Source organism: Parastagonospora nodorum, assembly GCF_000146915.1.
Source record: "Parastagonospora nodorum SN15 chromosome Unknown scaffold_5, whole genome shotgun sequence".
NCBI classification, from domain to species: Eukaryota; Fungi; Ascomycota; class Dothideomycetes; order Pleosporales; family Phaeosphaeriaceae; genus Parastagonospora; species Parastagonospora nodorum.
The window spans coordinates 1,109,753-1,135,651 of NW_001884553.1; the positions used below are offsets into that span (position 1 = coordinate 1,109,753).

The 25,899-nt window shown below is 52.5% G+C and overlaps 13 protein-coding genes across 13 annotated transcripts; 7 read left to right on the forward strand and 6 right to left on the reverse strand.

Moving 5' to 3' along the window:
• Positions 1-258: 258 nt before the first annotated feature.
• On the forward strand, positions 259-1,437 carry SNOG_03885 (hypothetical protein; the record flags this gene model as incomplete). Its single annotated transcript, XM_001794378.1, has 1 exon — positions 259-1,437. One exon carries the CDS (start codon positions 259-261, stop codon positions 1,435-1,437), a length of 1,179 nt encoding a protein of 392 aa, XP_001794430.1.
• A 599-nt stretch (positions 1,438-2,036) lies between these two features.
• On the reverse strand, positions 2,037-2,500 carry SNOG_03886 (hypothetical protein; the record flags this gene model as incomplete). The annotated part of the gene is made up of 3 exons (XM_001794379.1): positions 2,037-2,217; positions 2,332-2,369; positions 2,474-2,500. 3 exons carry the CDS (start codon positions 2,498-2,500, stop codon positions 2,037-2,039), a joined length of 246 nt encoding a protein of 81 aa, XP_001794431.1.
• An 11-nt stretch (positions 2,501-2,511) lies between these two features.
• Positions 2,512-2,751, forward strand: SNOG_03887 (hypothetical protein; the record flags this gene model as incomplete). Its single annotated transcript, XM_001794380.1, is given in 2 exon segments — positions 2,512-2,683; positions 2,702-2,751. The coding sequence occupies 2 exon segments, from the start codon at positions 2,512-2,514 to the stop codon at positions 2,749-2,751; spliced, it is 222 nt and encodes a 73-aa protein (XP_001794432.1).
• A 553-nt stretch (positions 2,752-3,304) lies between these two features.
• SNOG_03888 (hypothetical protein) lies at positions 3,305-4,522 on the forward strand (the record flags this gene model as incomplete). Its single annotated transcript, XM_001794381.1, has 2 exons — positions 3,305-3,980; positions 4,040-4,522. 2 exons carry the CDS (start codon positions 3,305-3,307, stop codon positions 4,234-4,236), a joined length of 873 nt encoding a protein of 290 aa, XP_001794433.1. The 3' UTR covers positions 4,237-4,522.
• A 174-nt stretch (positions 4,523-4,696) lies between these two features.
• On the reverse strand, positions 4,697-5,575 carry SNOG_03889 (hypothetical protein). The gene has a single exon (XM_001794382.1). It carries the CDS (start codon positions 5,457-5,459, stop codon positions 4,875-4,877), a length of 585 nt encoding a protein of 194 aa, XP_001794434.1. The 5' UTR covers positions 5,460-5,575; the 3' UTR covers positions 4,697-4,874.
• Positions 5,576-6,016: 441 nt separating this feature from the next.
• SNOG_03890 (hypothetical protein) lies at positions 6,017-6,453 on the reverse strand (the record flags this gene model as incomplete). The annotated part of the gene is made up of 3 exons (XM_001794383.1): positions 6,017-6,143; positions 6,198-6,229; positions 6,382-6,453. The coding sequence occupies 3 exons, from the start codon at positions 6,451-6,453 to the stop codon at positions 6,017-6,019; spliced, it is 231 nt and encodes a 76-aa protein (XP_001794435.1).
• A 741-nt stretch (positions 6,454-7,194) lies between these two features.
• On the reverse strand, positions 7,195-8,061 carry SNOG_03891 (hypothetical protein; the record flags this gene model as incomplete). Its single annotated transcript, XM_001794384.1, has 1 exon — positions 7,195-8,061. One exon carries the CDS (start codon positions 8,059-8,061, stop codon positions 7,195-7,197), a length of 867 nt encoding a protein of 288 aa, XP_001794436.1.
• A 386-nt stretch (positions 8,062-8,447) lies between these two features.
• SNOG_03892 (hypothetical protein) lies at positions 8,448-8,700 on the forward strand (the record flags this gene model as incomplete). Its single annotated transcript, XM_001794385.1, has 2 exons — positions 8,448-8,512; positions 8,583-8,700. The coding sequence occupies 2 exons, from the start codon at positions 8,448-8,450 to the stop codon at positions 8,698-8,700; spliced, it is 183 nt and encodes a 60-aa protein (XP_001794437.1).
• A 1,434-nt stretch (positions 8,701-10,134) lies between these two features.
• On the reverse strand, positions 10,135-11,618 carry SNOG_03893 (hypothetical protein; the record flags this gene model as incomplete). The annotated part of the gene is given in 4 exon segments (XM_001794386.1): positions 10,135-10,373; positions 10,423-10,577; positions 10,597-11,414; positions 11,568-11,618. 4 exon segments carry the CDS (start codon positions 11,616-11,618, stop codon positions 10,249-10,251), a joined length of 1,149 nt encoding a protein of 382 aa, XP_001794438.1. The 3' UTR covers positions 10,135-10,248.
• A 745-nt stretch (positions 11,619-12,363) lies between these two features.
• SNOG_03894 (hypothetical protein) lies at positions 12,364-13,437 on the forward strand (the record flags this gene model as incomplete). Its single annotated transcript, XM_001794387.1, has 1 exon — positions 12,364-13,437. The coding sequence occupies one exon, from the start codon at positions 12,364-12,366 to the stop codon at positions 13,435-13,437; it is 1,074 nt and encodes a 357-aa protein (XP_001794439.1).
• Positions 13,438-13,758: 321 nt separating this feature from the next.
• Positions 13,759-18,347, forward strand: SNOG_03896 (hypothetical protein; the record flags this gene model as incomplete). The annotated part of the gene is made up of 4 exons (XM_001794388.1): positions 13,759-14,034; positions 14,061-16,303; positions 16,380-17,306; positions 17,459-18,347. 4 exons carry the CDS (start codon positions 13,759-13,761, stop codon positions 18,345-18,347), a joined length of 4,335 nt encoding a protein of 1,444 aa, XP_001794440.1.
• Positions 18,348-18,697: 350 nt separating this feature from the next.
• On the reverse strand, positions 18,698-19,491 carry SNOG_03897 (hypothetical protein; the record flags this gene model as incomplete). Its single annotated transcript, XM_001794389.1, has 2 exons — positions 18,698-18,980; positions 19,028-19,491. The coding sequence occupies 2 exons, from the start codon at positions 19,489-19,491 to the stop codon at positions 18,698-18,700; spliced, it is 747 nt and encodes a 248-aa protein (XP_001794441.1).
• Positions 19,492-22,097: 2,606 nt separating this feature from the next.
• Positions 22,098-24,938, forward strand: SNOG_03898 (hypothetical protein; the record flags this gene model as incomplete). The annotated part of the gene is made up of 3 exons (XM_001794390.1): positions 22,098-22,450; positions 22,505-22,811; positions 23,007-24,938. 3 exons carry the CDS (start codon positions 22,098-22,100, stop codon positions 24,936-24,938), a joined length of 2,592 nt encoding a protein of 863 aa, XP_001794442.1.
• Between the last annotated feature and the right edge of the window lie 961 nt (positions 24,939-25,899).

Here is a 25,899-nt window from a genome sequence, read left to right on the forward strand (position 1 = left end):
CCCCCCTGGAACCCCGTCTTCTCACCCACAACCTGCTTCACGCAGCCTGCTCCCCACCTCCGAGGTGTTTGTCGCTCGTTTCACTCCGCCATCTCGTCCCACCTGCTCCAGTCGTCTTTTCCTTCATCTGTTCGCGCCGCTTAGCCTCCGATCCCTATTTCGCGGTCTTGCGGACAATCCTTTATCCCTACTCCCGTCGACCTCATTTCACTGTACCACGACCGCTCGGTCCGACTTTCCTTCACAACAACCTTCAACATGCGCCCCTCAGTAAGCCTCGTGGGGCTGCTGCTCGCCGTTGCGCCTGCCATTCTTGCGCAAGGCAATAACAACAACAACAATAACAATAATGGCGGGAACGGGTTGCCGACGCTGTCGACCGCTGCACCAAATGCCCCGACAGATGCAGCGTCGAGCGCGCCCCCGGAATCAAGCGCGCCAGCAACATCCTCTGAAGCTCCACAGACATCGGCAGCACCTCCCAGTAGTGCCGCTGCAAGCCAGACCTCCAACAGCGATTTCCCAACTGTTACCCAGCCTGGCAATGGCGTCAGACTATCCGCACTCCCGACCCTCGCAGGTGTTGGTATCCCCGACATGAAGGTTCCCGACACCGCGGGAGCTGCCTTCATGCAAAAGTCTGATCTTCCCGATGGCACCGTCTTTATCTGCGTCGGCGCGATTCTCGCCTTCTTCGCCGCTGCGGTGCTCGCATGGCGTGGCCTCGTAGCCTGGTCTCTACATCGCTCCGTGGAGCGCGCCGCAAGGGCTCAGAACATGTCCGACCTCAAGGCAATGTCAGCAGTGCCAGGGAAGAAGCGGGGAATGTACAATGTTGTGGGCGCCAACTCGACCATGTCCCTCGATCACTTGAACGCCGCTCCGATTGGCACCTCCAAGGCCTCGAAACGAACCACGGTTGTTGAAGCCCCTGGCAAATCGGCCTCTTCGCTCTTCTTCTCTCCAACAGCAGGTGGTGCAGGTGGTGTGCAAAACTCGAACAACCGCTCGTCAACCTACCTTCCCGCAGGCTACTACGCAACCGGCAATGCTGCACCTGCTCAAGGCTCTCCTACCACCTACGTTGGGGGGCAGCAAAATCTTTCCGCAAACAACTTGGCCATGCCTGGCAACCGCTTCAGCCATCGATCTGCCGTCTCACCACCTGACTCGCCATCGGTGGGAGCGCGGGGATCATATGCCCGCCCGCCTCAGTCACGAGACGGAGTTTCAATGTACAACCGCAACAGTTCTGCAACCCTCGGTCAACCACGGGACACCAGCAGCGGCGTGTACGGCAATGGAAACCTTGACAGCGCTAGCCATCTGTCGCTCAATGCCCCAGGCGGGACGACCGTAGCTGGTGGCCGAGCACCGAGCGCGTATCTCGAGGATCTGTTTGAAAACCACGGAGCTGGCCCAAGAGAGAGGTTCTAGTTGGACCTCGAGCAGCAACCCGCGGTTCAGCGCAAAACGAGCGGAGGCAACTTGGTTTCTCGTACGTCGCAGGTGTATCGCGTCGTATGCGCAGCTGGGTTGGAACGCGTGCCGTTTTCTTCGAAGAAAAGAAAGTATGCCTCATTGATAGCAGAAGAGGAGTTGAGCGAGAACGACTGCTGTTGATGCGGGGATTTCTTTGCTTTGTTTTGGCACATTAGTCTATGGTTACGCCTGCGTCACCTACCTGATACCCGTGTTGAGGTACCCGCATAAGCTAGGCAAGCATTCTCGTGGTTTTCGTATGTCGTAGCACCGGGGTTGATGCTGGGGTTCCGAAACCGATTTCCAAGCGCTTATTCTTTTCTACACACCCTATTTAGCATTTGAGCTTTTGGCTCTTTCTTCCCTTGTCGCTTGGACTGGAATTACGACTGGCGTTCCTGGCGAGAAGAGATGGGTTTGGACTGCATTGACGGTGCATCGTACTCGTGAGATTGTACATATAGTAATGAGCTGCGAAAGCAGAAAGAGATTTGGACTTGAATCGTGTTTTTGTTTACCTGGCCGATGCTACTGCTAACAGAAGTAGTGCCTGTTCATGGACTAGGGTGTTGCTTGCGGCTACTTCTCCGACTAGATCGATGGGCGGCTTCAGGGTGCTGTTGAGTGGAATGTACATGGCTGTTGAAATCGATCTCTTTATGGCTCCACAGATTGACAGTGAAGAAAGACGCATCTGCCGTCAAGGGCACAAGCAGCTTTCGGGGCGAAGGCGAACTACGTTGAGTAGTCGTACGTCACATCATGTAGGTTACTGAGAACAGGGCAGCGGAACGCCCTCCTTGGTGACCTTCACACCACCTCCATGATCTACAGGTACATGACTCTTACCGGCAATGCGTGTTCAAGAAGACGTTGTTGATGATTTCCTGAAGACTGTACGCATGGGCCCTACTTGTACATGCCAAGATCAATGAGCGCCTGAAGGCGTTGTGTGACCTAGACGTCTGAAGTGTTGTTGGCTCGCCCTTACAGCTCGTGAAGTGGGATGGCGGGGCATGTTCGAACGTCATGCCCCAAAAGTCGAGGCCGCACACCGGAATCATTACAAGCAACAACAACAACAACAACAACAACAACAACAACAACAACAACAACAACAACAACAACCAAAAACCAGAAAGAGCTGCGCCTTACCAGCCGTGCCAGCTGCATACCAATTCGAGATTACGTGTCCGCAGCAGTAGCTACAATATTGTAGAAAGCCCGATAGCCATTGGCTCATCACACGTGCGGCACTACCCCTCCTGAGTCACCTGTGGTAAGCCAATGTAAAAAAACGCGCCTTTGCTTTCTATCTGCTTGAGCATAAACTTGTACACGACAAAACGACACACGAAACCCACCTGCTATCCACATCACCCTGCAGTCACTATATAAGCCGTCCTCCACTGTACACGCTGGGCGACCAATTAGAGCGACTAGTGTCGGCACTTGCATCTGTCCACGGACAAGATCGTTAAAACCTTGCCAACGGGTCGCTGCACCACGCGTTTGCAGTACTGCCATACCCCGGACTTGCGTGCTAGCACATAAGCCATGGATCTGGTCAATTCGTACGTTTGAAACCCCCACTCTGCTTTGACGACTGTCGTGTACTACTACTTGCTTGTGTCGCCATGGGTCTATCAAGACGCGAATGGTACGAATGGCGCTGGCGCGAGAGACTAGACCGCGCCAGGGCAGCAGGAGTCTCCCGGCTTTGACTGACATTTTGGGCCATAGTTTGAACGACCGGTTGCTGTTCGCCGTGCCCAAGAGTATGTGATGCTTGCAGGAGGAGAAGGATGCGAGACTACAGCTAATGCCTGCGACAGAGGGCCGGCTCCACCAAGCATGTCTTGACCTCCTCTCCGGCTCAGACATCCAGTTCAACCGCCACTCCCGCCTCGACATCGCCCTCGTCAAGAACCTCCCGCTCGCCCTCGTCTTCCTGCCCGCCGCAGACATCCCCACATTCGTTGGCGAAGGACGGGTCGACCTAGGCATAACTGGCCGCGACCAAGTTGCCGAGCATGAGTGCGTGGTCCCGCCCACAGCCACCACAGGCGTCGAAGAAGTCCTCGATCTCGGCTTCGGCAAGTGCGCGCTGCAAGTCCAGGTCCCCGCCAAAGGCAGCCTGGCCAAGCCAGAGGACCTGATTGGAAAGAACGTCGTCACAAGCTTCACCAACCTCGCCGAGGAGTACTTTAGGAAGCTGGAAGCGGAGCAGGCAGGCGGTGCTGCCAACGGCACGTCTGATGGCAAGGCGAAGTTGAAGACCATTATTAAATACGTTGGCGGAAGTGTGGAAGCTGCTTGTGCGCTCGGTGTCGCAGATGGCATTGTCGATCTCGTCGAGTCGGGAGAAACTATGCGCGCTGCTGGTCTCAAGGCTATCTCAACGGTCGTGTCGTCCAGCGCGATTCTCATCAAGTCGAAACACGCATCTGACCCCAAGCTCGTCGAGCTGATCACTGCTAGGATAAAGGGTGTCATCAGTAAGTCACCTACCTTGCTTGACACTTCAAGAAGAACACTATCTAATACAAGCCAACAGCCGCGCAAAAATACGTCCTCTGCACATACAACGTCGAGCGCTCGAAACTCGATGCCGCGCGCAAAATCACGCCTGGCCGACGCGCGCCGACCGTCAACGCTCTCGAGGAGGATGGATGGGTCGCAGTACAGGCTATGGTGCTGAGTGAAGGATATTGCGATTGCCATGGACAAGTTGACCGAGATTGGCGCGAGTGATTTGATTGTCACCAAGATTGAAAACTCGAGGACGGGTGATTAGCCACGTTGAAAGCAACAGCGAGAAGATTGTTGGGAAAATCTAGATGGGAATTGAAGATTATCTGGGAATGATGACTGGCTGAGGTTGTGTTTGCAGAGCGGGGATACAATGGGATAGACATAAATCTTGATTAGATCCTCCATACTACATCATGCGTTCTGTCAAGTAGTACTGGTGCACTTTGTGCTTTGCATCAAACCTTAGACTAAAAAAGATAAAATGACCGAAGCAAGTGTCGTTGACCATATCACGGACAAGGAACATGACAGATCTCTAGTATAAACCATTGCATTGATGCTACCCCTAGATAACATAATGTCCAAATTTCCGAATGTGAGATACTACAGCACTAATGGATTTCGTACCTTGTACATTCCGAGAAGCATCAAATACATGGGAATTCCAAATGAACATGTCTTCAAATAAAACATCTCCGTTATTGCCATTAATTTACAAAAGGAACGTCCAAATCTCACTCAACTCCGTCAAATGCCACCAATGCTATGCCAAAAGGAGTGAAAGCCATCATACATCTTATGCCCTCATACCGTCGATTCCATGTCATCGTCATCCAAATCTCCACTACCCTGGTCATCTACTCGATGTTAATCTTCCTTGCCTGCGGTGCGCTCTGCTTGGGCACCACAACGCTCAGAATGCCATTCTTCAGGCTCGCCTTGACGCCATCCTGGTCCACACGCGCCGGGAACGCAAACGAGCGATGGAACTCACCAACGCTGCGTTCGCTAACCCAATACCTAGGCTTCTCGGCGTCGTTCTGCTTGCCGACCTCCTTCTGGTCAGATGTCTTCGTCACGCCCGTCTCGGCATTCTCATCCTCGACGCGCGGCTGGTGTGAGGAATCAATCTTCTTCTGTTCCTCGCCGCCCTCGATGAAGCCCTGTGGCCGCTCGCCTTCTTCGCGGCGATGCTCGTGTCGCCCGGAGATGGACAGCGTGTTGTTGTCGGTCCACTCAATGTTGATGTCCTTTTGCTCAATGCCGGGGAGTTCGCCGTGGAGTTCGTAGGTTTCCTTGGTCTCTTTGACGTCGAATTTGGGCGTGAAGGACCGCACGCTTTTGAACTGGCGGTCCAGGTCGCGGAAGGCTTGGCGGTCGTATTCGTCGAAGAGACGGAAGATGGGCGCGAATTCTTGCGTGAAGCGTGGGAAGAGAGACATTGTGGCCTGGTGATGTGGAAAGTGTGCGTGTGGTGATTGGCTTGCTAATGCGATTGAGTTGTTGTGGAACGCGTCGAGTTGTTGTGCGGATTGCTTGCATAGATGTTTTGATTTGCTTTGTTCTGATGATGGACTCTGGAGGAGGGTTGAGGGGTTTATATATCGAAGAGATGAGGTTCGAGAAGCATCATGAGAGGACTCGAGACGCGTGGACATGTGCTTCTCGAACTATCGTGATGTTGCCAGAGTGTTGTCGTGATGTCTCGTCATGGAACTTGTGGAATCTTGAGGAAGTTCGGCGAAACTTCGGTGCTTCACAGGCCACGATGTTTGACGTCAGATGGCGACAAGGTCTCCTGATCGAACATTGCCCACACAGTCAGACGGCTATGGCATCCAATCACAGGGTGGGACATTTGGCCACACTGTTGCGATGAAGTCTCGGGAACCTTCGGTGCGAGTATCGATGGCGCGGCTCGACCAGATCATCATCTATTACGTTGATACGTGCTTTAACATTGGGTAACATCCAGGCTATTGTGACAAGAAGGTCACTTTCAACCGTGGATGTCCCGGATGCCAGGATCGCGATAGGCCTCGAGTTGGTTCCGGCCTCTTCGAAGAAGGTACTCGATGGTACCAAAGTCTTTCTTGCCAACGTCGAGGTATTTGCGAAACTCTTTCCTAGGATGCGTGAGCAAAGACTATCATCCCAACGAAGTGGCATTTCCCCCTTACCTTGTGTAGTTACGGAAGTTATGTCTCGTGTCCTATGTCACATTAGCAAGTTGTAGAAGTGGTGACGCGCACACACACATCTGGCTTCGCTCTCAAAGCTCTCAAACACTGCCTGTATAGAGAGAGGACATCTCGCTGCAAGCCTGATAATCTTGCCATGTTCCTTGATCAATGCTGCACTAACACGTTTGGTGTCGAAGAGATTGGATTGCAGCGAAACCTCCACTCGACATTCGAGTCTATGACGGAGCCACATGGTCTGTGCGCCGATGAGGCTGACGGGAAGGGACTAGCAGCGATAGTGGCAACCTCAGCGTGACGTTGATGATCGCAACGTCGCGCATGGCACATACACAGTATGATGTCGGGCAGCATCGCTCTCACTTGTCAAGTCGAAGAGCAGGCTGCGTTGTGGAATGCAGGTATACTCAGGCATGCAGACCCCGCCCGTGGACATTGCGGGGCACGGCACAGTATTTTGCTTCCTTCATCAACCTGGCAGATTATGCTTTGATGAACATTCTGTTAAACTATTCTTTTTCTTCCAGTTGGTAGTTATACGTCGCAAAGCTCTTGCCGCGTCTATGACGTTGTCGAAGTGAGAAGTAACGCGCGTGCACAACCTTGTGGGATAGACAGCAGTGCGATGACCATGTTTTCATAGTGAAAGTCAGTGAGTGTATTACAGTACTCGATGTAATAATGCGAAAAAGACAAAGGAGTTCGAACTCGTACAAGATCAGATTTAGTTGAGCACTGAGGGTGTCGAAGTATGTACATGCAAAGCAACAAGACCGCCAGCAATTTGGAAAAGGGAATACTATGGTAGGACGACGCAACATTGAAGAGGGTGGTGAAAGCCGGCAAGGTCCATTTTCGGACAGGCAGGTACGCCGTATCCAAGAAGAAACATGTTGGGGGTGAGCACTCGTCTCTACCCTTGACTTCGAGAGCAATGTATCTGCTGACGAGGCCCATGGTCTATGCCATGCAAAAGTTACTCGTTGTTATCACCGTCCGGCGAATCGACGCGCTTCCTCTTCTGTGTGGACCATGGTGGCGATGACAAGACCAGATCTTGTTCCGGGTGTCCATGACCATCCTCAGTGCTACTGTAGGAATGCGGTTCCGGGGTGCTCGGTCGTGAGGCATTAAGAGGTGTTCTATTATCTTGCGTGGGCGTATGCGCGTTTGCAGATTCGTCGTCATCATCCTCGCTCGTAAGAGTTGACGAGCCGTAGGAGACGGAGACATCGGTCTCCGACTCGGACGAATATTCGCTGGATCGATCTGTTGAAAGTAAGCCAAGCCAGATACCGGTTGTGTCTTGCACCGCAGAGGGCGGACCGGGCGCTTCAATCAAGTTTGGCGCCCAACTCTCGACCTTCTCTGCTCCAAGACTGTTGACACAATACATGACACAATGCAAAGTCCATAAGGAGAGTTTGATGCACGGACCGCTTTGAGTAGCTTCAACTCGGGCTCTATCTCGTTGAGTCACGAGAGAAGCAACATCCTCTGATGAGTAGCCTTGGGGCATACTAGGACAAGAGAACGCCCGTGAGTCACCTCGAGTCCGACCAATCCTCCTGAGGTGCTGACGCGGGGTGGTAAGCATTTCAACAGCAAGGTCGCCTGCAGCTGAGTGCTGGAACTCCAGGTCCTCAGGAGCAATCTCGACGTGGCGAGGCCAGGAAGTCTGGGAATCAGGCGGTCTAAATTGCTCGCCAGCTCCAGCAACCTCCCCTGAGTCAATGCGAGTATGCGCATACGGTGTGGCGGGTATCGTGCCCCGGAAATGTCTCTCAAGTTTGGCCATGTGTTCAGGTGAACTTTCCCAGCATTCCCAAGAGGTGGAAGACATGGCTTCCGGTGTTGAGGTGGATCAAGTTGGTTGGAATACTTGGAACGAGAAACGGTGATCAATAAGATGTGGCGCCGTATCAAAGGGAGTGTGTCTGCCAAACGATATCTGACATGCATTCAAAGAGTGTGGGCTTTGTCTGCAGGAGGGAAACGAGTGTTATAAAGGGATGTTGGGGAAGGAACCGGTCCAAGGTCTGATTGAGTGAAGACTTATATTATACGACCCAACGGCGATAGGTGGACGGCATGACAGTTGCTGTTTAAGCAGGAACATGCTGGGGAGGACAGTCTGTGCTTAGGCAAGGCGTGTCTGCGAAACTGGGCAAAAGCTCACATGCAAGCCTGCTTACGGCTACCAAAATCTGTTCCAAACATCCCGATACTATGGCATTTCAGATGCATCTGCAGCGGCACGCTCGCTTCGCGGACGCCGACAAACTAGAAGCAGTGTGAGCGTTTCGGTCTCCGCACATGCATCAGACTACATGTGTGATTTCACGTACATAACTCCTTGCGTAGAAATCACCGCGAAAGCACGCCGGATCTAGGAGGAGACCCGACATGCAAGGCTGTCGTAGAGCTAGGCCGCCTACTGGTCATTTACATCGACGAAGTTCGTACAAGCGGAGTGATGTAGTGGATGGGCCAAATCTTCAAATCCGGGTTAGGATGCCTTGATTTCCCTTACGTTAGGGCCTTACTTCAAGAATGAGGAAAGTGTTTGATAGGAAGCATTTCATGTAATGTAGGTCCCAATAGCTAAGACCAAATCCTGGGGATTGTTCGAGGGTGTTGTTATGGCAAGGAATGCTTACTTTTGAGAAATGGCTTCATCTGACTGAGTCCCCACCGCTCCAAGGGCCTGGGGAAGACGACCAGCAAATGCACTCCAAGATTGCCCCTGATACGATGCGGCTCTCACTGAACAATAACAGAGCTTCCTCCTTTGAGGCGAAGTAGTACGGATAATGCTTGAGCGTAGCCTTGGATGGACGCGTCTGTTACTGTCGCGCGAGAGGCTCTTGACGCTTTGTCCCATTACACCAGATCCTGTACTCAACAATGAACGCAAATTGTTTCGTTAGAAGTACCCGGCTCAATTGTAGTTCCTGTGCAGAAGTTTGTGCGAAGCGCAAATAGCTCACCGGATTCATGCATGCTGCAAGCCTCATGTGCCACAAGGCATGAGACTGCGGGTAGCTCGAGAGAAGGAACTGCCGCTGCTTGTGTGAACGTGCTCGATAAGCGATTTCAACCTATGTTGGCTTCACCGCAAGTCTGCTCGATACCATATGTATATCTGTTGACGCGGGAACCTGTGCCCACAAACTCCAGGTGATCTCTTGTGGCAGGTACTTGGCACTGTGGTGCAATATTCGCGACTGGAGACACCGAAAGCTGACCGCAAAGACGACCTAATTTCAAGCCTATTGTGTGTGACTGTCCGCCATTACTGTATCGAGTGGGTTGATGCATACACGCATCTGCGAGATGCTAGTGACATGACGGATCGCTGAAGCCAAAGTGACATCGATGTGCATATTTCTCACGTGTAATTTGTACATCGAATACTTCCAGACAACATCAGTGAACAGTCGCTCATGGAGCACGTACAGTGGTTTGCGATCAGAATAGCAATGGTCGGCGATAGCCGATTCGCTGTGTTAGAACCTCATCGTACATGTTTACTAGTATGCTAGAAAGCGATTGGCACTGTGCTTGTGCTCGTGCTCGATAAGGGAAAGGCCATAGTATCGGTCAAGCCGCGAGCGGAGTGTGGGAACGGGTGGACTATTTCTCTGGAATTCCGGCGTTGCCGTCTCGTCTGCAAGGGTGGAGAAATCGTGCGACCTAGCTGAGCCGGTCGCTGCGCCAGCCTGATATGCAAGTACGCTTCAATCACGTCGAACGTTCGGCTATAAAGTGTTGGTTGACCGGAACAAGGGTCGCAACCACACCAAAAGTTCAATTGCAGGTCTGGGTAGTGATGGGTGAATCCATGTTCAGATGCAGCAAGTCGTCACTGCCCACAAGCATTGAAAGGATCTTTACGGAACGGCCGATGTCAAATATGTTTGAACTTGGGACAGACGTTCGCGCGTCCATCCCTGTATTATTGCAGTCCGGGAACGCCGAACCACGTCCATTATCGCGCCCTAATCGAGAAATTGCGAGGAAACACTTTTTAGTGACCGTTCATGCCGTTCTTCGACCTCCTCTTCGCGACTGCTTGTGCAAGATGCTCAAGCACCTTTTCCGTGTCTTCCCAGTTGATGCATGCATCTGTGATGGAGACACCATACTTGAGACCTGACCATTGTTAGCTAAAGGCATAGCTTCGCGCAATTGTGCAACTTACCCTCCTTGCCTTCCTTGGGCACCTTCTGGTTGCCCTCGTTGATGTTACTTTCGATCATAACACCCATGACGGCGGTCTCGCCAGCTTCGATCTGCTCGGCCAGAGCATGCGCGACCTTGGGCTGGTTGTTGTGGTTCTTCTCAGAGTTGCCGTGACTGCAGTCGATCATCAAACCGCGCGTTCAAGCCCTTGGCCTCGAGTTTCTCGCGCGCCTCCTTGACGCTCTTCGCGTCAAAGTTTGTGCCCTTCTTTCCACCGCGGAGAATTACAAAGCAGTCATCGTTGCCAATGGTGCCGACGATGGCGACAACACCGGGCTTGGTAACAGAAAGGAAGTGATGTGGGTGCTTGACAGAGCCAATGGCGTCAATGGCAACGTCGAGGCTGCCGTCGGTACCGTTCTTGAAACCTACAGGGAAGGAGAGACCCGAGGCAAGCTCGCGGTGGAGTTGCGACTCTGTGGTCCTCGCGCCGATGGCTCCCACACTCAGCATATCAGCCAAGAACTGGGGCGAGATTGTGTCGAGCATCTCGCTGGCAAGCGGCATGCCCCTCTCAGTCAGATCTAGGAAGAGCTGCCGTGACACGCGCAGGCCCTTGTTGATCTTGAACGAGTTGTCGATGTCAGGGTCGTTGATCAGGCCCTTCCAGCCGACGGTCGTGCGTGGCTTCTCGAGGTACGAGCGCATGACAATGAGCAAGTCATCCTTGTACTTGTCCTTCAGCGCCATCAGCCGGTCGCAGTATTCGAGAGCGGCTTTGGGGTCGTGGATGGAGCACGGGCCAATGACGACCAGCAGTCTGCCATTGGCATCTTTGCCCTGGACGACGGCGACGGCTTCATCGCGGCCTTGCAGGACAGTCTCTCTTGACTTGGCCGACTGAGGAATCTCGCTCTGCAGAAGGTCGGGGGGTGTGAGGGGGTTGTAGCCGCGAATGCGCCAGTCCTCCGAGTTGTGCGGATCACCGACGGCGGGGTTCTCGATGTGGAACTAGAAGAGAAATGTCAGAGAAAATGTCGCAAGCTTCTTGAGAGCGAGTGTACTCACAGACATGTCTCAATTAACGAAGCAGGAGTGTGGTATGAAGAAGAAAACGAAGAGAGCGAGTAATATGTAGGCCGAAGAGAATTAGTCACAGCAAACGCGTCCGTCCGCTCTCGACTCTTTTATGAGTCGACGCATGCGCGCAAGCATGTGAGTATGGCGGCGGTCCCGGTATAGGCCCGGAGATCGGAGGCCAGCTCTCCAATTGTTGCAGCGCGTTCGGGCATCAACACCACGCATCTCTTTGCAAATCTGAGCTTGCGGACATGTATTGACCGCCAGTGAGCCTTCTTGCGCTTGGTGGCTTGAGCTCTGCGTGATCGATCCCCGGTCAGACGAAAGCACAGTCAAGTCCTTCCGATCGTGCCGTGGTTGAGCATGGGCATGCCCGGGCCACGGGGCTTATTCGATTATTCAATGGCTTGACCACAACATCCTCACCAGTCTTCCAACACTTCCAAGATCTGACATGACCGAAGGTCTCCGTAACTGAACACGTGCGAAGCGCAGGCTGGTCATTTGAGTGTAGCCCGAAAGTCTTTGAGCAGCCGTGGCGCCAGCAACGTCAGAAAAAATCCCCGGAGACTCGATGCGACAACACCAGCAAGCATCAGTCATTAGTACCGTTCATCGCAGGAATGATTTTCTACATCTTACACTGCTCCAATCTAGATACAAGGTAAGGAAGATAAACACATGTCCTAAACATCGAGCTCTCTAGCTGCAGCTCGAGGTGAGCTGCTAAGCATCACCTACGTCACAGCCATGACATGTAAAATTATGCTTCATTGCAACCACTTGGAGCAGACATTGCAACACCACAAATTTACTCCTTTCCTTTCAACTCACTCCATCTTCCACGTCAATACGATTCGCTGCTCACTTGCTAGACATCATGAGCGGCCTCGACTACGCCTCCCTCCTCTCCATCCCCATCAGCTACGCAACCTGCTCCCTCGGCTCTCCCAGCTCCCCGCCACCCCTCCTCGACCGCCTTCACGCTATATCAATCGCAGGCTTCGCCGCCGTCGAACTCTCCTTCCCCGACATACTTTCTTACGGCCAAACACTGCTCGGCCACGAAGTCGACCCCAAGAACTACGATGAGCTATGCAAAGTCGCTGCCGCTATCAAGCAGGAATGTGATCAGCGCAAGCTCGGCATCATGATGCTGCAGCCTTTTGCCAACTTTGAAGGCTGGCCCCAGGGCTCGGACGGGAGGAGAGATGCGTTCGAGCGCGCCAAGGGCTGGATAAGGATCATGCAGGCGTGTGGAACCGATATGTTGCAGGTTGGTTCAAGCGATACCCCACTTGAGAAACTGGATAGCAGTCGGATGGTTGTGGATCTACAGGAATTGTGCGCCATGCTCAGCGAACATGGCTTCAAATGCGCATATGAGAACTGGTGCTGGAGTACACACGCACCAGACTGGAAGGATGTGTGGAACATTGTGAAGGAAGTGGATCGGCCGAATATTGGTTTGTGCTTGGATACTTTTCAGACGGCTGGTGGGGAGTGGGCGGACCCAAGAACAAAGTCCGGATTGCTGGAGGATGTGTCGAAAGATGAGCTGGAGAAGAGGTTCCAAAAGAGCCTCGATAACCTTGCTACCACGATTCCGAAAGGGAAGATCTTCCTGCTGCAGATTAGTGACGGGTACAAGGTGCCTCAGCCGTTCAGTGCGGAACGAGATGATTCCGGTCTACTGCCTCGTGGACGATGGAGTCACGACTTCCGACCACTCCCATACAACGGGGGATACTTACCCGTTGTTGATGTCGCAAAGGCAGTACTGCGAACAGGCTTCCGCGGCTGGTTTAGCTACGAGGTTTTTGATGGCGGCGCAGAAGGCAAAGGCAAGGACGCAGACATTGTCGCGTACGCGCAAGCTGCGAAGAACGTTCAGGGTAGGTTACTTGCAGAATGTGCTGGCCAGAAGATTTCCGAGCAGACTGCCACACGTTGAGCAGAGCTCCGTTAATAGCAAGTCCAATGAATATAGAAAGAACTATTGTATCATATGTACTACGATCCTACTCGCAACGCCGATTTGGTCTGATTGCCACTATCTACTGCTTTGCTAGGTAGATTTGCTAATGTTATAGACGATTGTAAGAGTCTTAGCCCTCGAGGCATTTGCTGATAGCGGAACTGAAGGCGCTCGAGCCCGCTGATGCCTGCCTATCTTAGCGGCACGCCAAGATTGCGGGCATGCGATCATGTCTCCGCGCGTTCAACCTCCAAGACAGTCCTTCCTTCCAGAAGCATTCTCTTCAGCGGGTGCGCCATGGCATTTGAGGGCCGGGTAGAGGTGCTCAGCGCCAGTCGAATAGTTGCAGCAGCCACCGGTGCAGGAATCAAGCACACTTCTCTCGACGCCCAAGACGCTTTGAGCAACGTGAACAGCATCCAGCATCTGTTCGCCGAGCCCAGCACAGAAGATGAGGCACAAATTCGCGCGCATAAGCGACGCAAACTCGAACAATGTAAGGAATCGCCGCAGCGATCCGAAGACTGTGTCGAAAGGAAATGTGTTGAACTGGCCAGCGTGACTCTCGGGTTGGTGAGTGCTTGCGCCACTCTCCGTAGAGTTGCACTGACATGAACCAGGAGTTCTCATTGCTCACGCAAGACCAAATGTTGGAAATTGCTGCCGAGGCCAAAGACCATGGTGTTGGTCCGCTTGGTGTTTCTCTAAGGTCTTTCCACAGAATAGAGAAGAACGCGTTCCGAGTTGCTGTCTACAATCTGCGTACAGGCCACGGTACAACCATCACTGCCACCGCGTGCAGCTCGTTTCTCGACTCGATATCGCCACATCTTCGTGCCGCCTCTATACTCGCAACGTCGCATAGTGGAAAGAGAAGTCGAAATGTGAAGCGCGCAGCTTTCGTCGACTGTCGATTATCGGCACCCGTCGTCGGACGGAATACCTATGAACTGCGGGTGCTGCTGTGCTGGAGGTTGGACATGTCTGTCGTGGAGAGTTCAGAAGTGGAGATGAAGTATATGAAGGAAGACTTGAAGCTACTGTCCCAATATTTCCCTAGCACCACGGCCCCAGGCAGCACAGGCTGGACTCTTTCAGACTTCTATGACTCAGTCCATGTACCGCCAGCGGATCTGCACGTGTCGCCCCGCATTCAGCATGCCTTGACAGATACTGCACTATACCCTTTTCAGGCCAGAGCTGTGGACTGGTTGTTGCAACGAGAAGGCGTGGCTTTTACACCGGCCGGTGACCTAGAAAACCATTTCAAGAGCGCCCCGCCAGCCTCTTTTAGGCAAGCAGAAGACGCGACAGGAAGAACCTGCTACGTCAGTCAGCTTCGAGGAATGGTCGTCGAGGACTTGAGAGCAGCTCAGCGTGATACACTACAATCACTACGAGGCGGTATTTTGGCTGAAGAGATGGGGCTTGGAAAGACGGTCGAGCTGATAGCTCTCATAACGCATCACAAACGATCTGTGTCCACAAGCAAGATTTTTGATAAATACACTGGCGCCTACGTCATACCTTCAGGTGCTACACTCATAATTACTCCGCCCTCGATTCTTGAACAATGGATTAGCGAGATTCACACGCATGCACCGGAGCTGAAAGTCTTCCACTACAGAGGCCTCCCGCCCTCCTCCGCACCTAAAAAGGACCATACGGCAGCAACCGTGGAGAACCTACTTAAGTTCGATGTTGTATTGACGACGTACAATGTCCTTTCCAAAGAGATCCATCATGCGACGCCGCCTCCTGATCGCTCGCTCAGGAATCTAAAGCGTCATGAACGCCGCAAGAGCCCACTAGTTGAGATATCATGGTGGCGTGTATGCCTCGATGAAGCTCAAATGATTGAATCGGGGGTCTCGCAAGCTGCCAAGGTTGCTCGCATCATTCCTCGCTGCAATGCATGGGCTGTATCTGGCACACCCTTACGCAAAGACGTACAAGATCTGCGAGGCCTGCTAGTCTTTCTAAGATGCGACGCTTTTGCGAACAACAAAGCCGTATGGGACCGCCTCGACAAAGAATCCTTCAGGTCGATATTCAAGCAGATTGCAATGCGACACACAAAGGACCAAATCCGGGAAGAGCTACGACTTCCACCTCAAAAGCGTGTTGTCATCACTGTCCCCTTCACAACGATCGAAGAGCAGAATTATAACGACCTGGTCCGTCAGATGTGCGATGCATGTTGGCTCACTCCGGAAGGACTTCCTCTGGACGATGGACACGATGCGAGTCACCCAGAAGTCATCGACCGTATGCGCGATTGGCTGGTCAGGTTACGGCAAACATGCCTTCACGCGCATGTGGGACGTAAAAACCGCAAAGCTTTGGGCGCAAAGAACGGAGCGCTCCGTACAGTCCATGAAGTTCTTGAAGTTATGATCGAGCAAAATGATACAAACTACAAGTCAGAATCTCGCGAGATGATCTTGCAGCAGATAAAGCTAGGCCACCTCATGGCGTACGCCGGCAGTGTACATGACAGAGCGCAACAGGCATTGCCATATTACGAAGAAGCACTGAAGGAGGCGAAGTTCTATGTAGAGATCTGCAGGAAGGAGATTGCGGCAGAGAAAGAGAAACTTGACAAAGGCACAATCTCCCTTGAACCAGCATCATTGAAGGACGAGAACTCCGACATCGAAGACGGGAAAGACCTCGAGAACCTTGGTCGCTTACCAGTCCTACGTAAGGCACTGCGTTCCTTCTTGGAGCTCGAGCATGCGTCAAACTTTTTCATTGCTACAACCTATCATCAAATCAAGGAGAGTGGACTAATTGTACAGCCTGAAGATATCCAGCGTCTTGAAGAATTCGAATCTGATTGGTATGAGCGAGCTAAGACAGTCCGGCGCGAACTGCTCTTAGAGTCCAAAGGCCGAGCTCAGAGGCAGATGAGTAAGGGTCGAATCCCGAAAGCCATTTTACCAGATTCCAACGATTGACGATCTACCTGACTTTGGTGGCATCGAAAGTCGACAAATACTTAACACGATGGACAACATTAGCGACTTTCTGAATGCACAAGCGAAGCAAATCCAGATTTGGCGAATGAAGATTGTTGAGATTCTTCTGTTGCGCTTGGTCGATGATGATGATGACCAGGAAACTACTGGTGAGGAATATGATGAATCTCTTAAAGCACAAGATGAGCTTTATGTCTACATAATGGCTCTGCGGACACTCATTGCAGATCGTCACTCCGCTACCCATGGCTTGCAAGATACCCTTGTGGAGCATGAGCTGCGAGTCGCTGAGAAGCAGGCACTACGCAAGGACATTGACGAAGAGAAGGAAAGCCGTGGCCACGCTCCTGAACTCGTCATCGAAGTTGCACAGACGCGACGTAAACTGCAGGCAATGCTTGAGGGCGGTTCGCTCAAGGGTGTTATATCCGGAGTTCGGTCGCTTGCGACGGCACTGCAATGGAGAGCGGATGGAGGCGATACTAGAGCGGCGACCGAACTAAACGTCGTCTCCAAACACATTGTTCGCATCCAAGAGATTGCTACGCAACAAGCAAAAACAATCACGGAGCTAGAGAAAGAGCAAGAGATATTCCGGGCGACCATGAACCAAAGACTGGAATACTACCGTCAGTTTCAGCACATTTCAGACACGGTTGGCAAATACAAGGAAGAGCTTGATGAGACATTGGACGAGCGGGAATTTGCCAAAACAATTAAGCTGCATCAACGGAAGAAGGAAATCGTTACCGGCTTGAAGACCAAGTACACATACTTGACCAATTTGCGGGCTGAGAACCAGGACGAAGCGAAAGCCGATTGTATCATCTGCCAGGATGCGATTGAGATCGGCGTGTTGACAAGGTACGTCGTTGACACAAGGTCTACGCCTGAGACATCGCTGACACCGAACACAGCTGCGGACATAAATATTGTAAGGAGTGCATCAATACATGGTGGCATGCGCATCGGACATGCCCTTTATGCAAGCAGAAGCTTGGCTCCTCGGACTTCAGAGACATCAGCTTCAAGCCTACCGAGATCAAAGCACAGGAAGAAGCGCAAGAGCCTGCAAGCCCGGCGCAAGCATCCACACCAGGCTCTTCAAATACCTCCATCTACACGGACATCAGCGACTCGACCATGAAAGAGATCAAGATGATTGATCTTGAAGGTTCGTATGGTACGAAAATTGATATGATCGCACGCCATCTCCTCTGGATCCGAGCGAATGATCCAGGAGCAAAGTCCATTATCTTCTCCCAGTTCGGCGACTTCCTCGAAGTCCTGCGCGAAGCACTCAGGAAGTGGCGCATTGGCGTCAGTGGCATCATTGACAAGGAAGGCATTCAGAGATTCAAGTCTGATGCAGGCATTGAATGCTTCCTACTCGATGCCAAGTCCGATTCATCAGGTCTGAATCTCGTCAACGCAACGTACGTCTTTCTCTGTGAGCCGCTCATCAACCCGGCGATCGAGCTACAGGCCATTGCACGTGTCCATCGCATTGGACAACAACGACCAACGACGGTGTTCATGTACCTCATTAGCGATACTGTCGAAGAGGCCATCTACGACATTTCCGTTGCTCGACGTCTCGCACATATCAGCAAGGCAACTACATCGACTTCTCGGACAAGTACAGCGATACCCACAGTCCAGGAAACCACACTGGACAAGGCAAACTCGGCTGAGATGCAAGCCGCGCCCCTGAAAGCACTATTGAGGAAGAAAGGAAACGGAGAAGAGGTCAAGGAAGACGACTTGTGGCATTGCCTGTTCGGGCGACAGAGGAAAGTGGCTAGACCAGTACTGGAGAGGGAGGTGGATAGGCATTTGCGTGCTGAGGCAGCTGAGGGTCGCGCATCTACGGTAGTGATGGCGCACAGAGACGGGATGCATTAGGTAACATGGGCACGGCGCATTTGGTGTAGAAAAGATACCCAGGGTAGATAGGCTGCGAGAATACACGAGCATACTTTCTTCACATGATTCTTGATCACGAACTCGTGCATAGAAATTCAGGTTCATTCGTTTCGGGGTATCACTGTAAAAAACATTCCTATCTTGGTCTGGCAAAAGCTCATGCACGAACTCGAAGCAGAGCTGTCGCGTTGTCGCAATGCTCTCGTGAATGTAGCAAATGCGGCAACACGTTTGTCCGCCGTGGGAAAATCACAATCAACAAATCTCCAAGCCGGGGCGGAGGTTGCATGTGCACGGAACTCGCCTCAAGGACTCCGACCTCGCATTTCCTAATCCGTGGCCAGCACCTTTTTGATCGGCTCTGCAGCTTCGATGAACTTCTCCACCATGGCATCCAACTTGGTGAGGTCGTCCTTGCCCTTCTTGACTTCCGCAATGAGCTTCTGCTTCTGCTTGAGCTTTTCCTGCCGGCGCTCTTCCAGCTTGACGCGGACCTGGTGTTCGTGCTCGATGCGCGCAGTCATGAGGTCGTGCTCGGAGAGGTGTTTCTGGTCGGGAAATTGCTCGAGGTACTCTTCGGTGGAGATGAGCGGGAGCTTCATGTACTTGTGACTGCTGGTGGTTAGGAAACGGTCTTGCGGGGGAGGTGTGGCACGCACTCGTAGTTCTCCGCAGCGGAGATTTCAGACCGCAAAGACTGCTCTTCATACTTGAGGTTGTGCAGGCCGAGAATGAGCGCATCGTTGACCGCCCTATCGTCTGACGTCTTTGCCTTTTCCTCGCGCACTTTCAAGACACTTTGCCGGTACAGTGACTTGATGATGGAGAGTTGGGCGCGGATGTACTTTTCTCGCTTTTCAATCTCTCGGTGCGCCTTCTTGTCGTTGTCGATGTCCTCGCGAGTGGTGGGTTTTGGGTGCTTCGGGTGCGCCAGTTGATAGTCGACGAGGTCGTTGACGAGTTTCTTGAGGTTCTGAACCTCTTTGTATAGCCGGATGTTGTGCGATGTCTTGACTAGGTCCGCCATGTTGAAGCCAGGGGACGCTGCATCAATGTCCGGCTCGTCCATGGTGTAATCGCGCAGTACTGTGGCGGTTTGGCTGAGGACGCGCGCGCCGTACATGTTCCATGGCACTGCGCGAGCTTCACGGCCGGCGGGCGCTTATCCACACTGGGATTGCGTCACGTGCTATCGCGCCTTTTCCGCTTGCTGTGATGCCCAACCCGCAGCGGCACCCATCTCAGTATCCTCGACTACTTGACGTCAACATCACCACGAAATGATTGCGAACAATACGCCGTTTTTCTTTTTGGTACAGCGATTACTCTTCGAACCAGCACATCTCGTATCCAACCCCAACACTTCAACGGAAGAGACACTATACCTGCTAGGGAGAGCCGGACATCAGACTGGCAACTTGGACCGCCAAACGCAGGCCACATGCTCATCATCATCTCCCATGTCGGAAGGCCGTAGACAAGTCGTGAGGCCGCATTATCGTTTCTGCTGCGCGGGACCAATGCACGACCACGCAGCAATCACTGACGATCAAGTCCATGCGTACTGTTGGCAGCCTGAATTTACATTAGCATGCAGAATTGCGGTGACAAGCAAGAACGGACTCGCTATGAGTTGCCAGCATCGGCATCATCACGGCTTCTTGGCATCCTTCGGTTCGTGAATCTTTTTCGGTGAGGCTAAGAGTTTCACAAGTTCCTCAAGCGAAGGAGATCATGATAGTAGCGACGCGCTCCTTGCAAAGGATTTGGAGTGGGGCCGACAGCGCTGGGGTTATCCTACACCCGAGACATTGCCAATCGTCGATCATGCAAAAGTCAAAGTCTATCTTGTACTGTGTAACAGAGGCGTCTGGATTTGCACTGGTCACATAACAAACGTCCGCTTCCGCGGATGGCTTTCCTCCATGATCAACGGCGAATGGCCATGGTCCAGAGCATGGCCATGGCACTAGTGAGTGTAATTATTTTCATCGAGCGATTGCGCAAAGGCTCCCAAGCCAGGGACAGACAGCGGGGATGACCTGGAGTGTGGCTTGTGAAGATGAGCTAGTGCAACCGAGGGGGATCGAACGCAAGGGTCACTGCGGAGGATCACCGTCGACACGGCCATGCCAACCTGAAGACTCCAGGGAACCTTCACATTTTGAGCAGATAATTTCAAACAGACCACCGCCACACCAGACCTATATGCTGCTCCTGGGGTCGGTGGTGACCATGTTCGCGTCCCATTTTTAGAGCGAGGAAGACGGTTCCACGCGGTCGTCCACCGAGAACAGTTTCAGGGCTCAGCATGAGCCTACAACTGTGGCCTTCGTCTGCCCCCTCCGCCCAGGTCGCACTGAGCACGCACATCTGTCACAACTGGAGCAGAGACCGCTTTCTGAACCTCAGTGCACGGTGGCGCATCAAAGCGCAACAAGATTTCAACAGCATGCCATTTCACCTATGGGAGTTTCTCACTGAGGCTAGCTGATGCATCAACATGAATCAAATCACTGTAGTTGCCGAGGTTGACATCATTGGCTGGCAAAACTAACCGGTCTGAACATCCATGTAACAGGAAATCACGACGGAAGGAGCTTCTGAACATCTTCGCGTGGCTGTGCCATGGCCCTCCTTGACCGAGTTCTCAGGGGCAGGATTCGCCGGAGTGAGGGCTGCGGACACTTTGCTATCTAGTGTTCTGATTAGTACGCAGAAGACATCCGACTCGAGGCCAAATGCATGGGTCTGAATTACTTGCTCTTAGCTCCAAGAAAAAATGATCCGTGCAGGGCTCGAACAATGAAGCAGGTGTTTGTTCGCCGAGATTGATTTTTCAGCTGTTCATGCAGGTACGTTGGGCTCTTGCGCCAACCGCGTTCGGGGCCTAGGACTTCGTAGATAGCGAAACCTACCAATGGATGGGTCTTTAGCGTTCGGATCCATTTCCCCGCCGGTGCAGCATCTGGAATTCGTTCGGCAACACCATATCATTGGAGTTCATGAGACAGACTTGAGGGTTTCAAACATAAGTTGAGGGCTGCTGATATTGTTCCGCGGCTGACGGAATATATGTAACGCAAGAAACGCTGCACGCCATAAGCCTGAAGCATGCCCCGGATCATGTACGACACTCAAGATGTTGGCGCCGCGCGGAGACGACATTTTTACTACTCGGCCATCTCCCGCAATTAGTTAGCATGGCACCCCTCCGTGGAGCCTAGCTGAGGACAGTGTCTATATGCCATACAGCAGAGTGTTCGGCACAACTTGACGGCTGAACCTGCAGGATGGCTTGACCTGGAACGCCGACCATTCCAGTTTCTTCCTTCCGAGGTGTGCTGTGCACGTGGAATGAGGGCCGTGTAGACGCTAGTATCTAGGGTCTGCCTAGATCACAGATGGTACGCCACCAATCCCGCTGATGAATGCCATGTGGATACCCTAGTGATAGTCCCGGGGCGAACGAACCTAGTCTTTGTCCCGTACTTCCAAACCTTCTGTCTGAATTGTCGGGTCAGGGCCCAGTGTCATTCGCGGGACTACAGTGCCATTACTCGAAGTTCGCGTGTTCCAGAGCGGGTGGCTCAGTACACTAGCCAAGTATATTCACGCCGGCATAGATGGCAGCTAGTCGTGGACGAAAGCTCAAGTACCTCAGCTCAGCCGCCCCTCTTCCCTCGTTACACTCATTCCTCACACGTCAATCTTTACATCATCATCATCATGTCTCCAGCGAAGAAGGAGACCTCTGCGGAGCTGTGTGGTCGGGTCACGGCTCAGGGCAACACCATCGCTATCCGTATGCTTGAGTACCTTAGCTCAGCCAAGAATGCCGTTCCCGGATTTCAGAATCTTGCCGCCGATTTCGTCGATCTTTGTCAAGAGTTGTGGTCTATTGAGGCCGGCTTGACAGAAGCTGCCAAGTCAAGGAACGCCCTGCCTGTGGAAGTTGGGCAAGAGCTCGACAAGCGTGTACGACAAGTCAGCGACGAGTTCGTCGTCCTCGGTCAAATGGTTGGCAAATTTGTCGAGAATGAAAACCACAAAGGAGGCTTTGGACGCAAGTTCAGGATGATGTAAGTGATTACGAAATTCGAGTCTACCAATATTAGACAACTGACAATTGCCAGGTTCGCAGATACGGATGTTGACAAGATGCGCTCGACCTTGATTCGCAGCCGCGACGCATTAAAAGTGAGCTCTGCCATGTTTAGATGGACAATTGGCGAAGCAAAGGCCGATGCATCTATGGGTATCGGATACGCAGGCTTGATTGCTGCCCTTGAACGCTTGAACCCAGCCAAAGCTGCCAGCTTGCCCTCGCTGCACCACCCACCTCCGTCTTCTGATCTTCCTCCAACGCCACCGATCAAGTCCAGTCATACCGAGAGTTCATTGGCACCTAGCCATCGTTTGGAGCGGCCGTCTGTGAATGATGTGCGATATCATAGCGACGACGTGCACTCATATCACAGTGACCCTCATCGTCACATTGATTCTCATTCTCATCACCACGAGGATCCAAACCTCTCCCGAGGCATAAATGAGCTGCACAAGAACTGGCGCGCACCCAGCGAACACTCTTCAGGGTCGGGTACTCACTCAACACGAGACACTGTATTCAACCCGCAGACCGGCCGCTATCACGGCGAGCCAGTGTATGAGGATGTCACCTCAGTGGAGTCTACCAAATCGCGGGTTTTCATGGAGGAGAAGATGAACGACCTTAGTGTCCACGAACGCTACCTCCACGACAGCCATCAACAATCGAGACACGACTCCCCCTTGACATCACCTTCCTGGCAGCCTCGATCATCGAACGGATCGAAGCCAGCCGGCGGAAAGGCAGCTCTTATCACAGCTGTAGAGCAGAGGAAGCACCAAGTTCTTGAGCAACTTCTTGAAGGCGGTGCCAGAGCTGACGGCCCAATGGAAGCCGCCATGCTCCAGATTGCTGCGCAGCACCGCGACACGCAAAGCATTGTGCTTCTCCTGCGCTATGGCGCCGATGCCAATGGTTTTGATCGCGAAGGCATAACGCCGCTCTTCGCTGCTACGCGTTCACAATGCTTCGAAAGCGCAAAGGCTTTGATCAAACATGGCGCCGATCCCAACCTCAGTGCCGGACCTGACTCCGAGTCCCCTCTCGCAATGGCTGCCAGCAATAATTATCTTGAGCTTGTTCAGCTGTTCTTGGCCAACAAGGGTGACCCGAATTTCATCATGGAGAATGGTTCGACTGCCTTGGTGTCATGCATGAACAAGACCGTTTCGACGAAGCTTGTGGAAGCAATGCTCGGAGCTAGTACAGACGCGGACGCAAAGAATGGTGAGGGAACCACTGCACTGTTCCAAGCAATTCAAGCCAACCGCGTCGATCTCATGACCTTGTTACTTGACGCAGGCGCATCTCCCAATATGCCCGGCCCGAAACATCCTCTATGGCCTTCGACCTACAAGCCCCAGGCCTTGCAGCTACTGCTCGCTCGTGGTGCTGACCACCGCAAAACGCCAGGTGTTATGGAGCTGGCAGCAAGTTTGAAGAAGTTGGAATCGGTGAAGATTCTCGTTGAAGCCGGTGTTTCACCAAACGTCAGAAAGGATGGCGTCTGGACTCCACTGTGCTCATCTATACGCGACAACAACGAGGAGATCTTTGCTTATCTCATCGAACACGGTGCCGACCCCAACTTCAAGAGTGCCGAGTTCCCTGCATTCAAGTGTATTACGCACAAGCGCCTGCACTTCTTGCCACGCCTTGTTGCTGCTGGTGCAGACCTTCACAAGCCGAAAGGTATAATTGAGACAGCCGTGGTTCACAATGATAAGGACGCAATCCTGTACCTACTCGAACAGGGCGTCAACCCCAATGACCGCTGCCCAGAAGGTGGTTCGACAGCTTTGACTACCGCTATCCGTGAGAACAGGGGCGATCTCGTTGACCTGCTCATCTCTCGTGGAGCAGACCCCTCCGTCCGTGGTGAGAACTGGCCACTGTGCATGGCTGTCAAGCAACCCTCCATCTTGAAGAAGCTTCTCGCAGCAACACCAAACCCTCGTGCGTTCCGCGGTGTTGTCGAGATGGCGGTATGTGCGCACCAGCTCGAGAGCATCAAGATGCTGCTCGCAGCTGGCGTCAGCGTTGAAGACAAGAACTGTGGTGTCTTCAGCCCTCTTACCTCCGCCATTCGTGAGAGGGACAGCGAGATTGTCCGCTATCTCCTCGACGTTGCGAATGCGGATCCAAACGCCCCTGGTGAGCATCTCCCATTGGTTAAGGCATTGAGGAGGTACAACGGAGACACAGAGATCCTCCGAATGTTGCTCAGTCGCGGAGCCGACATCAACAAGATGCACAGGGGATGGAACCCCATTCTACAAGCTGTCGAGAACGGTGATGCTGAAGTTTTGAAACTACTGATCGAGATGGGCGGTACGCCCGACCTACAAGCTCTCAATGAAGAGGGCAGGCCAGTCATTGACATTGTGACGGAGCGCGGCTGGGAAGAGGGGCTTGCACTGCTCTTCCCAAATGCTGCACCCAATCAGAAGGCCAATCAGTAGGTAATCCTCACCTAGTATCCGTCAATTCCATGCAAATGCTAACAATGTGTAGTCGAAAGAGCTTCTCTATATCAGACTGGCGCTGGATTCATGCTGAGCTCGAGAAAGATGCCAAGCCAACGAGTGATGATAATGCAGACTGCATCACAGTTTCAAGCGGAGTAATGGACCGTATGTAGTCTCAACATGGTAATCACGGGGAGGAAATCTGTAATATGGTATTTGTACAAAAGGTGCATACGCGTTTGGAGTATCGGGATACCACATCTGGCTTATTTCCTTTGTTACTGCTCATATTGTTTACTATTGTAGAAGCTGAAGTTATACCCATCAATATTACATCTCATTTAAGAAAGCATATACAACAGTGTCCTACTTCTGCTAAGAAAGTCTCTTCTGTTCCCGTGAATTCACAACAAAACCATGCCACCTCGTGCTCTCAATTGCACTTGATGAAACATGACTAAACCGTCTGTGAGCTACCTAAACCTTCACAACAACTATAGAAAAGCTGGTTTGGGAACCTATAGGGACTGTTGCCGACCCAGGCTTGCAACAAATCCGCAGAGAAAAGAGCCGACGCCCATTTCTCCCGCCACAATCTTAATTTTCGAAGTGGTGTCGCGCCACCTTCGGCTCAGTTATGCTTGATCGTCGATCTGACAGGATTTCGGGCGGAGTTCACTCCGATCGACGATTCTTTTCGGCAAACTGAACTTTACCACACACCAGCATGCGGGAAATCATGTGGCTCGTGGACAAAATTTCCGTGGAACCTTAAATTGCGTTACGGGACCGAGCGTCCGAACCCGAGAGCACAGTTGGAATTCTAGATCTCAGTCCGGGTGAGGCGCCTGAACCAGGTCAACCGTGACACATCTTACAAACCATATCTTGTACCTGTCAAGCCTCCGATCTTAAGGCTCCGCTCCGCACTATAGCAGTGGTATGTGCGAAGCGC